At 46.5% G+C, this 15,494-nt stretch overlaps 1 protein-coding gene across 5 annotated transcripts in view; it reads left to right on the top strand.

Moving 5' to 3' along the window:
* Positions 1-15,494, top strand: part of Palm2akap2 (PALM2 and AKAP2 fusion) — a 454,171-nt gene that overhangs the window by 271,156 nt on the left and 167,521 nt on the right. For 3 of the 5 annotated variants that reach the window (XM_013124459.3, XM_013124460.3, XM_013124458.3), the window contains exon 7: positions 9,586-10,278. The exons of the other annotated variants lie outside the window; for them this stretch is intronic. In XM_013124459.3, the coding sequence (XP_012979913.1) occupies positions 9,586-10,278 (693 nt within the window). The remainder of the gene's footprint in view (positions 1-9,585; positions 10,279-15,494) is intronic. 5 annotated transcript variants of the gene reach the window in all.

The following is a 15,494-nucleotide window of genomic DNA, read 5'->3' as shown; positions in this document are numbered from 1 at the left end:
TGGGCAGTGAACCCACTGCCGCCGCCCCCCCCCCCCCAGCACTGTGTCTGTTGTAGTCTCTGGGTTCTGCTACCAGATGCAGTTAAGTTGGTTTCCTCTCAGCTCCCTGACCTGCCAATCGGTTCACCCACAGAGCATCCATCATCACCAGGGCAGGAAGGGGACCACCACAGAGCGGCTGGTAAGTCCGGCAACCCTTTGGCTTCGACTCCAGGACTGCCCAGGGGGCTTGTGCTCTCCATGCTTGGTTGGTGAGACAGGTGTCCTCGTGCAGGAAAGTCTCTCCTCAAACCAGTCTCGCGCGATGTGGCCCAGGCAGTGGCCACACAGGGCAAGCGCTGGCCCCCGTGGGTAGCTGAGGACTAGTGGGAGCGAGCTGTAAAGTCGTCACAGGGATCTGTCCCTCCAGCCTTGTGGGAAGGGGACATAATTTTTCTAGTACCCCTGCCCTTAAGGTGAACCTGTATCGTGTCTCCGGGCTTCTTGTTTTCCTCGCTGATGCTGAACTTTCCGGAAAGGGGCTGTGATTGAGGCTGCGTGGAAAGGATTATCAAGGTGCTTGTGGGTCCCGTCGCAAGGATCTTTTGAGAATAGAGCTGTTCCTGTAAAAATGAATATGGAAGTCTTCACTTTTCTGGAGTTCTTAGCTGCTGGGGGATATTTGGGAATGGAAGCAGAAATCTGAAAAATGTGTGCTTCTTGCTAAGGTGGCTAGCGGTAAGACACTGCGCACGCTCTGTGTTTGTGTGTTTGGGATACGAAGAGCCACTCTCAGAAAAGTGCCCCAGGGGCAAGAGCACAGGGACGCAAACAGCAAATCTCTCCGCCGACCCGTTTGCTGTACTCAGAAAGGTGGGTCAGGCTGAATGAAGGAATGAGCTGTCCTGAGTTGCAGTTAGTGGCAGTGCAGGGGCATTCAAACATGAACACTGGGTTTTGGTTTAATCCACTCTAGGTAAATTCATGTTCTCTTAATAGCAGAGTTAATAAAACAAAGTAATCATGGGCTTTCAAGCCAGAATACACCGTATATAGGTCAACTTGAATATTTTTTTGAAGCAAAAAAGTCCTTCATTTTGATATAAGGTAAAATAAAAAGCGAATCGTTGACACAGGTGGCAATATCCACTAACTAAATTCAGTGTCTAATAGAAGTCTCTCAACACTGTAAGTGACATATGGTCACACACAGGACAGGGCCCCATCCCTGGAGATCTAGAGGAGGGGTGAGCTGGAGCCTTAAGCTTGCAGCTCATGCTGGGGACTCTCTCAGGTGCCCCAGGGTGTATGTCTAAAGTCAACTGGGGTGACAGACGTTGAAAAGTCACATGTCCTTCCACCTGTAACTACCAACTTGATGCTGATGGATCCTGGAAATTTGTGGCAAGAGGCTTTTCTGCCCTTTTCCACAAAGGACATGAAATGTGATCCCACCAAAAGGCCAGTCAGCCCGTTGATGGGGAGTGTGAGAATTCACAGCAAGAGGTAGAAACGGAGGCTGGATGCGGTGGTACCCACCCTTAATCCCAGCACTCCTGAGGCAGAGCAGAAGGATACCTGCGGATTTTAGGACAGCCAGGACTGTACATAGAGACCCTGTCTTAGAGAGAGAAAGAAAGGAGAGAGAGGAGGAGAGAGGAGAGAGGGGAAGGGAGGGATCAGGGCAGCATTGATAGCCAAGCAATGTACAGTGTGAAGTTCAACAGTAATGCACCATCCAATTGAAGCCACACGTAAGACTATACCTTCTCTTACAACTTGACACCCTTCCTATTTGAGGAGACCACAAATGCATAATGACCCAGTGACTGTAAACCATAACTGACAATGAATATCAACGGCCCAGTCCAGAAACAGCCTGGCAAACAGGCTGGCCACAAGACATTTGATTCCTTGGGAAGCTGTACTTATATGCAAATACATTCTTAGCGAATGGATGTGGATGTAAATCTACTTTCTAAAAGGCTCTAATCATATTGTACTTCTGAAAATACATTTTTTTAAAACCTGGGTCATTAAAGATCTCTTGGTTCTTGGCAGCCTTAAATCAACACCTATGGGCATCCTCAGCCATCAAGATCTGATTGATGACTGTCCCAACACCCAGAGGGCATGTTTCCATCTTGACTCCAGAAACACGGCACCCTTGTGATCCACATGCACTTATCTCCAACATTAGCTAATCGTTCTAGAGACTTTGCATTAAAACAACAATGAGGCTCCAGTGTGTAGCTTTAGGGTTAGGGTTCCACACTGGCACACGGTGGCCTCCGCTCTTTGAAGACTGCCGTTAGAGTTAAGTTATCCTGAGTATTACACTCCTGTGGAATCCAGCATATATCCTATGTTAAAAAACAATTCTGAGTGCCAACCTCCAGTATCTTCTACGAAGCTTAGGATTCTCGGGGTAAAACGACTGGGGAAGAGAATTGAGACCCGGTGCTCAAAGCCTAGAGCAACCATAGCTCAGGGTGCTGGATGCCTTTCCAGACTTGATTCCTGGATCTCTGTGTCTCCTCTACAATGTGGTTCTTGGAACTGTTTAGCCTGGCTTGCTTTTCTTAACCCCAAAGGGATGGAACCAGAGATAAGAAACTTGATTTGTCTATACCCACCAACATCACACATTTGTTAATGTCTGTTTACTTACTTATTTTTAGGTGTTCAGGTTGTTTTAACTGATACAGAATAACTGTGTGTATTATGGGGTAAACGGTGATAATTCAGGATAGAGATGAAATACGTGATTATCATATCAGGAATATCAATATTTTCATCATTGTGTAAACGTTGACCATTCTTTTCATGTTGGAAACCTCTGAATTTCTCCCTTCTGTTTCTTTGTAAAAGACGATAAACTGTTGTAAGCTGTCATTTACTTTATATGCATGCTAGATGCTTATTTAACTATTTACATGCAACTGTTAGGTTATAAACACCCTACTGTGCTGAAGAATACTAAGGAAAACAATTGGGTCAAGAAACATTTTTTCATTCCTGCTTTTGGAGTAAGAGACGGACCTTTGAGACGAGAGGGAAAAGCCACTTTGAATTAATTCCCTCATTTTCATTGTTGATATCACAATGGCCAACCTTATGTGTCCAACCTCAAGAACTTATCCGTGTGCTCAGCGGGGAAGACCACATATAGGTAGTTTTTTTGCTCAGTAAGCCAGGCATATGTGTAAGTTGCCTGTGATAGGTTACAATGCTGGCTACAAGGGATCTTTCAGGCAAAATGTCCCTGACTGAACATCCTCTGTCATGAGTAACGATAAAGATCTGCCTGCTACTGCTCTCCTGTGCACTCCACACGCCACTGGCTGGTGAGCCACCTAGGCTGCACCAACCCTGTGTAAATGAGGAATGATGAGATCCAAAGATGGGTGTGACCCGGGTACATGTTCAGATTCACCGGTCTTTCTGCGTCTTTGGACACCTCCCAACAGACTTGACAAACGGCAGTGAGGTATGTGTTGCTTCTACTTACACATAGACCTCCACCATTCCCCCCATCTTTTAGGACCTTGGAGGGGCAAAGGAAGTGAGCTAGGCGTTCAAGCCTGAAGCCAAGGGACTGCACCGTGATGATGGCATTTTCCATCCTCCTGGGTCAGTCTCGCTGGTGGGCTTACACTGGTGCTGAGGCAGGCTGGGTCCTGCTGGTTGCCCCTCCTCTTCCTGTGCCAAGTGCTCCGGCCCTCTGTGAGAGGCGGCTTACACCCTCACAGTTGCTTTCTATTTGCCAGAGCTGAAGGGAGGCCTGGGAACGAGTCTGAGACAGAACTAAGTACTGCCACTCCTCAGACTTAGCTCTCCAGGCTGCCCAAAGCCCTAGGCCATCCACAAAGGTTTCTGTCAGTTTGGGTGTCTGGGACAAGAACTAAGGCTCCAAATCAGAGCGTCAAAATAGCCACTCTTTGTCTGTGTTCCTTCAGAGAATCGAGTCACGTTGGCCCTTGATCTTTATCAGTAAGACAGACACACCACCCTTGCTGATCTAGTGGGAGCCGCAGAACTGTTTTGTGTGTTCCATTCCTACTGAGGTCAATGCACAAGGTTTGAAAATCAACAACTGTGTATCCCAGGCACTAAAAGTGTACTTCCCTATTCTAAGCAGCCTCTCAGCGGGACTTTTCTCTAAACAGTCTTGAACCTCACGTCCCTCACCCACCAGGTCCGTTTCCTGGAAACTGTGGAAAAGCCTTTCTTCGGATCCGTCGCAATCCCTCGGGGCTCTTGCAGAGTCCTGGAGGGGCTCCTGGCCAAGAAAGCTGTTTCCTCATGTTCCCCCGCTTGAGTCTCACCTCTGCCCAGACGACTGCAGAAACCGTTCATGGGGGGGGGGGGCGTAAGGACTTGTACGGTCAGCCGGGGGTCTTTCACGTAGCTGGGGGTGAAGCCACACTAGAAGGGAGAGGCTTCCGATATAAATTTCCTGGTGCCCAATGTTTCAAAATTGCATGCATTGAAAACAAAATACTCTCAGGCCTGAAGGCACAAGCCTGTAATCCCAAGGCTGGACAGGTTGACACAGGAGAGAGAGAGAGAGAGAGAGAGAGAGAGAGAGAGAGAGAGAGAGAGAGAGAGAGAGAGAGAGAGAGAGAGAGAGAGAGAGAGAGAGAGAGAGAGAGAGAGAGAGAGAGAGAGAGGAGAGGAGAGAGAGAGAGAGAGGAGAGAGAGGAGAGAGAGGAAAGAGTTCAAGACTAGCCTGGGCGACTGAGTTTGACTGTGTCTCAAAATAAAAAAGGAAAACAGGTCAGGGAGCCAAGGATGGTGATATCCGTCTGTCATCCCAGCACTTGGGAGGGACAGATAGGAGGTTCAGGAGTTCAAGGTCATTCTGAACTGTATAGTGAGTTTGAGGACAGCCTCGACTATATGAGACTATGTCTCAAAAAATAAAATAAAATGACAACTGCAGACGTAGCTGAATGGTAGGTAGAACAATGGCAAGTTTGAGGCAAAGTGGGCTACATAGCAAGAACCTGTCTCAAAAAAAAAAAAAAAAGAGTTTAGCACAGGCATAGAAAGCATGAACACAGCCTTGGGTTCTGTCCTAACACCAACAAAACCAGGAAACATGAAGCTAAAACTGAAGTGATGGATTGTACCCTACTGGTTCATCTCTACCCTCTGGTATGTCACTGTTTAAGAGCAAAAGAAAACTATGAATCTCATTAAAAACACCAAGGTAAGCCTCCTTACCTCCTGTGTAGCTTTCTGGTAGTTTACCGGACATTTCCATGTTTCCATCCGGGAGGGCTAAGCATTGCCTCTGATTAAGTCGGAGATTCTCAGTGAGTCCTCCTAGGTACCCTTTACCAAAGAAGAGTAAATGCAGAGAGAAAATTGGGCCCACATCCCTGATGAACCACAAAAAAAAAAAAAAAAGAAATCTGTGCTTCCTTTTGAAGCCTTATTTTTTTTAACTTGGAAGAAAAAAATGTCCATGTGTATATTTTATTTTATGACATAAATCTGTCATAACTTAAAATATTCTGTGGTCAATTCTAGAAACATTGAACTGATCATGCTCAAAATGTGCTTGTAAATATGCATGTACCCACACCCCTAATTAAACTATGTTCGCCTGTGGTCCTGTCCCAGTGTTATGTCACACTTCATAACATTTAAAACGACACACACACAATAAAAGGGAATTCAGAGGCCAGTGTGGTGGTCTATAGAGGAAGATTACCATACACAGGATAGTGATGTCGTGTGTTATCGTGTGTTATTTTATTAGGGAGAAATCACTCACATGAGAAACTGAGAACCCAAGGTCAGCGCTCAGGCAGTCTCCGCTGCTCTCCTGTGCACCCCCCCCCCCGCGAATGCACCTGTAGCCACGCCCAAAAACGGGCGTGGTCAGCGGCGCAGGTGCCTAGGTCTCTCCCTACTGTAGTCCGTGCCTGCAATCCCAGTATTCCAGAGGGTGAGGCTGGAAAGCAAATCTGAAGCCAGTTTGCGCATCATGCGGAGTTTTTAAAAGGAATGGGAGTTTGGACTTCCGGCTTGTTGCCTAACTCCCACCCCAGCTCAGCAGGAGTTCTCCGATTGCGTCCTCTGATTCCCTTTGTCCTCCCCACCTCTCTGCACCCCACCCAGCATTTACCTTCCTTCACACTAAACTCTCTTCCTCTTTTTACCGTGGACCTGCGGGACCTTTCCAGAGAAGAGCTACTCAACCCCCTCCAACCCCCTCGCCCCCACGCCCACCACAGTGAAAGCAGGCTGGGTGCAGAGTGATGGGGAAGAGGCCATAAGGGACCAACCTTGAGGGTGTTCTGGGCAGAGAGAGGGACATCTCTATAAACATCCCGGTGTTGATTGTTGGAATCCTGTCACACCAGCATGGAAATATATCTTTTTGCTCATATGTCACTGGAAATTTGGGAGATAATTCAATACTTTACCCGACACCATCAAGTGTTATGTTAATAGTGGTAAGATATATTTTAATCCAAATTTGAATTTTTAATTTAACTAATATTTTTTAAAAAAACAAGCTTTGGGGTCCATGTAAAATTGTAAATATCCATTTTGCTTTTCTAATCACATGCTGTACATAAAAACCAGGAAATCGCCGAGATAAATACCATTTTTATATCACAGTCTTTGTGTATGAACCTCTGTGACAAATAATGGTTGGCCTCCCATAGTGTCACTTGAAAAAAAATCATTATCTATATGCCAAGCGTCTAAAACGTTCTAAATGGATACTGTGGAAAATAGACATTGGATTTTTTTCTTCTGAATCATTTTAGCTCAGTGTCTACCTTGAACAGATTGTATCTTAATCATGCAAGCAACTGGAATGATGTTATTGCTCATTTCTTAAACTGTTACAAGCATTAACTGTGAGCCTTTCTTTGGTGTCCTATTATACAAAGTATTTGTGATGGGTGAAGACCACTTAGTTATGTTTGTTTGACAAATGTGTATATCAGGTACCTTCTGAAGAAAACGTCTTGGAGTAGGTGCTGGCCACAGAAGATCACACATAGATGGTAGGCAAGGATCCCCACCCCACCCCCAAAAATCTATGGATCTGATGAATCATCCCTGCAAATACTAGCGGTGGTGCACACTACAGTCTCAGCACTTGGGAAGGTTGGCGGTTCAGAGCCATCCTGGACTATACAAACACACAGCCAGGTAGAAATTCTTCGGCGTCCCCAGAGATGTTTAGAAAGTGTTCAGCGAGTCTTAGGAAGAAAGGGGTGACTTAGAGATGGGCGGTTCAAAGAAAGCATCCGGGAAGAGAGGCAGCTGATCTTGACCTTGACGACTGTCGCATATGGACGCGTAGAAAGTACGAAGGATTTTGCAGAGGAGGACCACAGGCCCAGGATAGTCTGGGCAGTGTCCTGAACATACTGTGATGGTTATGGTGGTGCGTGTGTATGGAAAGCAACACAGACTGTGAGGCGAGGAGGGAGAAAGGTTGGGGACACATTCTGACAGGAGCCGTAGCTAAGCCAGGCAGCTGGTACTTAACCCACAGGCAAGAAGAGCAGGTTTCTGAGAAGGGTAACTCGGGCAGGCGGAGCATGGCTGCAGGCGGAGCATGGCTGCAGGCTCAGCAGACTTCCCCAACACACAGCCTGCTCGAAAAGATTTCAGACTGTGTGAACCACATAGTATCTGTTAGCAATCTTTCCTCTCTGTACTCTCCCCCTCCCTCCCCCTCCCTCACCCCTCCCTCTTTCCCTCCCTCCCTCTTTTCCCCTTCTTTCCCTCCATCTCTTTCCCTTCTCCTCTCTCCATTTCCTTCCTTTTTCCTTTGTATCCCTCTCTTCCCTTCCTCTCATCTTTCCTCTTTCTTCTGTCTCCCTTCCTTCCTTCTTTCCTTTTCTCCCTTTGGAGACAGATCCTCAGGTAGCCCATGCTGGCCTCAAGCTCACTATGCATTGGGAGAGTGGCCTTGAATTCCTAATCCTCCTGTCTCCACCTCCCAGGTGACTTTCCTTCTTCTTACGCAGCCTTTGAAAAAGTATGGGGGACCATCCTTCCCCAGCCTGCCTTCCGCCCTGTGTCCATCCTCATGTGTCCTCCTCAGGACTTGAGTGGGTCTGGACTGAGGCCGGTGGAAAGAAACTGTGCTGAGGATAACGATAATGGGTGGGAGGCCATGAGGCACACGCTCCTCAGTGATGGATGTGAGGGGGTTAGAAAGAAGGGAGAGATCAGACAGGATTCAAGACTTCCGGCTTACAGAGTACACATCTAGACTGTGTTCCCAGTGTCGCCTCACCCCAAGATGAGGGGAGGGTGGAGAGAAGAGGCCGCAATGGTTTTTGAAGCCGCTGAGCCCGGTGTACGTGCGGTGCGTGCCATCTAAGGTGAAGGGTGGCTCTGCGGGCCTGCTGCCCCATTCTGTCCACGACGCGTGTTTCACAGGGAGCCTCCGAGGGAGAGAGGTCACAAATGCTGGCTGTCCCTGGAGGCTCTAGGACAGAGGAGAAGCTGGCTCGTAAAAGCATCGAGATGTGAGGTGGCTGGAGGGTCTGGTCTCTCGGGTGATGCTCTTCTCAGCCTAGGCTGAGGGAGGCAGAAGGAGGCAGATCTCTGTGAGTTTGAGGTCAGCCTGGTCTACAGAGTGAGCTCCAGGACAGCCGGAGTTACACAGAGAAAACCTGCCTTGAAAAACACAGACTGAGAGAGAGGGGACGGAGAGAGGTCAGAGAGAGGTCAGAAGGTCTTTGAAGACACCATCCACCGTTCCTATGCTACAGGTGTATTGACCACCTGTCCTCTCACTGATTCTGTTTTTGCTGAGTGACACAGCTGTTCTCACTCACATGCGATCTGAAAATAATCCTTTATAATGACTATATGACTTCCATGTGTCGCTGTGGTCTTGTGGTCGTTGAGGCATTTGAAGGATGCTTCCTGTCCTATGAAGGGTTCGCCCTGGGGTTGTCACACAGTAGCTTTACGTTGTCACACAGTAGCTTTACACTTCAGCTGGAGGTCAGATAATGGCTGGATTGCTCTCAGAGCACGCAGTGTCAATGTTTTCCGATTATTTCAGTTGCTGCAGAATAGCTACTCGTAGTGCAGGGGAGGACAGCTGTGTCCTGCCTGCAAAACGCTCGGCATCTTCTCCATTAGCAGGTCCAAGAAAATGTAGAGAAAACAAAAACAAAAACAGGTGCATGGTTGATGAAATAGTTGGGGAAATGACTGTAAGGTTCTGGAACGTAGGCACGTCTCCGAAGTCGTCTGTAAGCCTAGGCAGAGATCTCAGCCAAGATCACTTACATGTTTCTGGCCTTCCCATCACAATGCCCTGTTAGATCCGAAGCCTCTTATCTGAGCTGGTCTCTTAAAAAGTCCGAGGCCATTGAGACTGTTCGCATCCGTCTTCCCAGTGAGTTAAGCTGCTGTGTGAAGAGCGCATACGACCAACCACCTCTGTCCACACTGCCCGCCTCACGCTAACACTCAGGATGCTTGGTGGTTGCAATAGAAAGGGCACAAACCGCTTTTTTTTCTTTCTGTCTGTTTGGCAATTAACCATTCACTGGCTTTTTTTTTGTTGTAACATGCACTTCCTCTCTCTTGTTTCCATTCAAGCTATATACGCCATGGAAATTAATGTGGAGAAAGACAGACAGACAGGAGAGACCAAGATTCTCTCTGCATCCACCATTGGCCCAGAGGGGGTCCACCAGAGAGGAGTCAAAGTCTATGATGATGGTACCAAAGTAGTGTATGAGGTGCACTCAGGCGGCACCGTGGTAGAAAACGGAGTCCACAGATTAAGTGCCAGAGATGTGGACGACCTCATCCAGAAGGCGGGACAATCGAGCTTCAGGGTACACGCGTCGGAAAGGACTGTTGTTGCAGATGGGAGCCTGGGCCACCCCAAGGAACACATGCTCTGCAAAGAAGCCAAGTTAGAAATGGTGCAAAAATCTAGGAAAGATCAGGCTCCGGGAAACCCTGGGCAGCAGGCCCAGCCCTGCGGCACGGAAGGGCCAGAGGCCAACCTGGACCAACCGGTCACCATGATCTTCATGGGCTACCAAAACATCGAGGATGAAGAGGAGACTAAAAAGGTGCTAGGCTACGACGAAACCATCAAGGCGGAACTAGTCCTGATCGATGAAGACGACGAGAAGTCCCTAAGAGAGAAGACAGTCACGGACGTGTCCACCGTCGATGGAAACGCAGCCGAGCTGGTGTCCGGGAGACCCATGTCGGACACCACAGAACCCTCCTCCCCAGAAGGCAAGGAAGAGAGCCTGGCCACAGAACCCGCCCCAGGTACCCAAAAGAAAAAGCGCTGTCAATGCTGTGTTGTCATGTGACCACTTCTCTCTCCTCCCCTTTCTTCCGGGCAGCCTCTCCACCTCTTAAAGCCTAGACCTCACTGTACCTGGCACTAACTGGGACACTGCAAACTGGGAGCAAACGCCTGCCTTGCCTCGCAGCAGCCGGATTAGCTTTGGTCTCTCCCTCGCATCTTTCTCCTTCTCACTTGGGAAACGACGTGCATGCGTGTGCTTCATTTATTTATTTACTGTTTTCTCCTCCTCCTCCTCCCCGAGAACTTCTTAACTTTTTCCTCTAAACCTTTCCGTGTGTCCTCGAGATCAGTGCCGCGGCGCAACCGCTGCTCGGATTGGAGTGGACTCTTCATAGCAACTGGTTACCTAGTAGCCTTAATTGACTTGACTGGACTCAAACCCGTTGGCACCGGAGGCGGGGTGGGGTTTCCATTTTGTCGTGTGTTCCTCTCACACAGACACACAAACACAGAACACATACACTGCCACGCCCCTTCTGCTGTGTGGGTCTTTGTTTTGTTTATATATATATATACATATCTTGTGTAGCAAAATGCTGTGAGCTCTAGCCAGTTGCTAGCCTAGCCGAAAGTGGACCTACCTTGACCTGGCTGTTCTAGAGTGACAGGTTTTTTTTTCTTTGCTGCCTTACATATGCTTCCAGATTACAGTGTTGTACTTTCCTTCTGTTAAAACCGATATGAAGTTGACCGGCTGGAAAGCAAAGAACCCAGCGCCTGCCCCCCCATCCACCCCCTTCCCCCGCTGAAGCGTAGGGACTGATTCATCTATCTCCAGCCAGTCAGCAGCTTTCTCTTCCTGTGGCTTACCCAATGAACCCTTTCTGCAGGACTTTCTAAGGACCTCAGGCCACCATTGTTTTCAGCATCTGCAGCGCTCGCCAACCCATAAACCTTGCTCCCATGCTCCCCCGGACTGTAAAATTTTATATTGTTTTTCTTTTTTTTTTCACGGATATTTTCTGATTGAATTCAGCTATTTTCAAAAAGGGGATCCTTTTGAGAAGTCTCTCTACGGTGATCATATTTCTTAAAACAGTCTTTATGACCTACAGGGGCTGTCCTCACACCCCTACTGACTCCAGGATGGTGCTGTGGGCATTAGCTGTCCATCTCTCCCGTGCCCTGTTGATTAGTCTCGTATCTGTGCTTATTTTTTTTTTTACTTTTTTTTCTAATGTCCCCATGGGTAAGAGGATGTTTCGGGTAACCCCAATGTGTAGTTTTCCCCACTCTTAAAAAAAAAATCTGTGCCAGGGTGGTACATGAGGTGTGGATCTCTGTGAGTTCGAGGCCAGCCTATTCTACGGAGCGAGTTCCAGGGTGGCCAGGGCTACACAGAGATACCACATCTCAACAAAAATCAGACAAAAAGGTTTTTCAGTGTGAAAAAAATTGTTGAAAGACAAAGGGAGATCATAAATATTCCCGCGTGGTCTGACGGAGAGTCACATTCCTGGGCTTCTTTTTTTTTTTTTTTTTTTTTTTTTTTTTGAGACAGGGTTTCTCTGTGTAGTTTTAGAGGCTGTCCTGGCACTCGCTCTGTAGACCAGGCTGGCCTTGAACTCACAGAGATCCGCCTGCCTCTGCCTCCCGAGTGCTGGGATTAAAGGTGTGCGCCACCAACGCCCGGCATTCCTGGGCTTCTTAAAGCTTCCTTCCTTCAGTTTCTGGGAATCCTAGAATATTGAGGAATCATTTTTTTTAACCTAAAACATGATGAACAACCCTTGAAATACATTGTCAGCATTGCCCCAACCTGAACAGCCACATGGTTAGTGAAGCCAAAGGGAAGGGATTTGGAAAAAAGAGCCCTAATACAGTAATAAAAATCAAGTGGTGATGCATTAACTGATTTTAATGAAAGGTAACTTTGTTTCCACGGGGAACTCATAATATCATCACAAACCAATACCAGAATCTTGTATATTCCCACGGAATATGGTCTCAAGAACCATACGCTTGACCTCCCGCTTCAAGTCTCAAGATAGCTCAGAAAAAAAAAATAATAATAAGGAAGCCTGGGGAATTGCAGTACAGAGCCAGCTACATTTGTCCCACTTAGCTTGTTTGAGGATAAATCTGTTACTTTGCTCATGTCTTGGCTTAAAGTTACATTTATTACCATTAAAGGGGAGGTGACATTTTTTTTCTGTTTATTTTTTTTCCCTCAAGTAGTTTCATTTTTATTGAGTGCATGAGTCATTTTTAAGTCGCTGGTATGTTAGCAATTAAAATTAAAGAAAGGAATAGCATAGAGGTAAGCTACACTTCTCAGACTGCCCCCTCCATGGTCTGCTTGAGAGAGCTGGGGAATTATTGCCAGGTCTGGACTTCACGGGGCAACCTGGTTCCAGTGCCAGCAGCCCTTAGAGCTGCCGGCTTCGTTTTCCTCCGCAGGTAGTTAAAATAGCACACGAGCCTTGAAAAAGAAAGGCCTCGTGTGGATAAACCCGCTTCCACAGAAGGAGAAAGCCGCTCCCGCGGTTTCAGACAATCCGTCATTCTAAGAATTCATTTGGGGAGGGGCGTGCACAATCTAAAAGTTTGCTTCCGCCCATCTCTTTCACTGCCTTGGGGGTGTAGGCTGCTCAGGGTGAGGTTTCAAAAGCACATCGAGGGAGCAGATGACAGAGCTCAGACCACCCTGGGCTCCATGTATGGAGCTCCTAGGGACACATCACCCCTGCCTTCCTTAGGAGGACTACTCATGGATGAGGACAACAGACTGTACCTCCCACTCGGTCCTAAGGTCTCAAGGACCAAGGATAACCTGCCCTCATCTGCTGGTCATCATTATTGTGAGCAAGTGACTGGCCAACTCTGAATTAGGATTCGCCCTAAAGTTTTGTTATTAAGGGATATCATTTAATCAAAATAAGACATGTTGCCCTTGTTAAAATTATCTGTGGGCTACAGTCAATGAAAGTATGTTTGAATGTGGCTGATGTCTGCATACTATCCCAGCCTTTGTAGCAGATTCAGGTTCCCCAAATCCTCGATCAGTCTGCCTACAGGATCAAGTTATGGCCTTGATGGTGAAAGTGTAAGCAGAATTGTCATTGTGACTCTGCCTTTCTGTGACTATTGACATTCTCTGTTGGTCTGTCTCTTCTCTCTCTCCCTCTCCATCCATCCATCCTATCTATCTATCTATCTATCTATCTATCTATCTATCTATCATCTATCTATCTATCTATCATCTATCTATCTATCTATCTATCTATCTATCATCTATCATCTATCTATCTATCTGTGGTATTACCCCTTCTAGAAGCAAGGTATGTGTTTGTGTTGTTGCGTAACTAGAGTAAAGAATCCACGATGAAGCTGCAAAACCACAATCTTGTTTTGAGCTAATGTTAGGCTGTTCATTAAAATTTCCACCCAATGTAGTGGAGCATAACTTTCATCCCAGCATTACAGAGGCAGGGGCAGGCCTTGTGAGTCTGAAGCCAGTCTGGTCTATATAGTGTGTCCAGACTAACCAGGGTTACATAGTGAGACTCTGCCTAGAAAGAAAAAAAAGTGAAACAACAAAAAAAGCAAGACAAAAATGTACAGATACACACACATATATATATGTGTGTGCATTATATATATATATTTATTGTACAATCAGTTCCCTTTTAAATAAAAGACAAAAAAGGAAGAAAGGGATATTTATTTTTATTTCAATGGTATTTAATTAGATTCTTTGACAGTTACAATGGTCAAGTCTAGCCCAACATATCTAAAGAATCTTCATGACCAGAATGTTCTTGACATCTTTTTCTTAGGGAATTCCTTTTTTAACCTTTTACCCTTAATTGTATTGTTTTCCTTATATAACAACAAAAGCCAAATTGCTTCTAAGGTGACTGGCTAGTGTCCAGTGATTCCACTCATCATTGGCAATGTCCAGGAAAGGGCCAAAAATTTTCCCTTCTGTACTGAGATTTTTATAAAAAGAAATGGGTATAGAGAAAGCTTCTGAGGGATATGATATCATCTCTGGGACAAAACTCTTGGAGTCAAAGTCCTTTACTTCCTGAAGAAGTTTCTTCCCAGGAAACCACAGAACACTCTTCATTGAATTACTTAATGCCCGAACCAATGGGTATTAGAAAAGCCTCAGAGGACAGAACAGGTAATAGAAGCAAAATGTCAAAGTCCTTGCCCTGGCCCTGCCTTCTGGGTGAACACTGACCCTGCCCATCTGAAGGGTAGAGGAAGGTAGACAGAATGTACTCTGGGGACATATTCTGCTGGCGTTGTTCTTACTGAAAACCTAGACACTGGGTTGCCTCTCTTGGTGACTGTCCTACTGGAGAGTTTAACTCACCAGTGTGCCCTTTCCCTGGTAGAAGCAACCCCATTTCCCATAGTGTCAGTTTACAGCTAAAACCATTCCAAAGTGAACAGTTTCATACTGTATTTTTGTAATGCCTACATCTATAACGGAGTCCATCCATTCCCAGTGTTTTTTAAAAGAGATAGGTTTCAAAAACTTTATAAATACGCAATTATTTGAAAACTCCTCGGTCTCTTAATCAAGGTGTATTGATTGGGGGGGGACTGGGAAATCATCCTTTGCTCTACTGGGTTAGTGAACACTTCGGGGCGGGGGAGGGGGGATGGACTTAGTGCTGTTGGTGCATAGAAAACAGCCATGAATAGTGAGGAGAATTTGGATCTTAGGGTCGCACTGATGGGCCATCCTCATACCCTAGCCTTCTTTAAGACTCCTTCCTGCATCTTTTAGGGGGAGCTTCAGCAAACTTCTCAAATCCCACTTCACTAAAACCCCAGTTGTTGCTTGTTTGGATGCAGAGGGGTGTAACGATTACATCCCGAAATGTTTAAATGAAAGTTGCACTGGTGACCCTCCGGCCAGCTCCCCCAACTTCATTCTTACACAGTCTTAAGAGGCCTATGATTCCCTTCCCCACTCCAGTCTAACACCAGAGGGGTCAGAACTGCCAAAAACAAAAAACAAAAACAGAAACAAAACATAACTGTCAATGCAAAAATGCACAACCGAGAGACCACAGACTTTCTGCATCTAAGATCCGGATGGCCTTAACTTTGTAGTAACAATAATGATGGCAGTAACAATAATAACAACTGCTTTTCACTGTTTTCCCTTACTAAGCAGGAAAACATAAAAATGTCCCCTGCTGTCAAGGACTTT

This window comes from Mesocricetus auratus, unplaced genomic scaffold (genome assembly GCF_017639785.1).
Source record: "Mesocricetus auratus isolate SY011 unplaced genomic scaffold, BCM_Maur_2.0 Super-Scaffold_6730, whole genome shotgun sequence".
NCBI classification, from domain to species: domain Eukaryota; kingdom Metazoa; phylum Chordata; class Mammalia; order Rodentia; family Cricetidae; genus Mesocricetus; species Mesocricetus auratus.
Note: the sequence above shows the minus strand (reverse complement) of the source record. Positions and strands in the feature narration are given on the sequence as shown.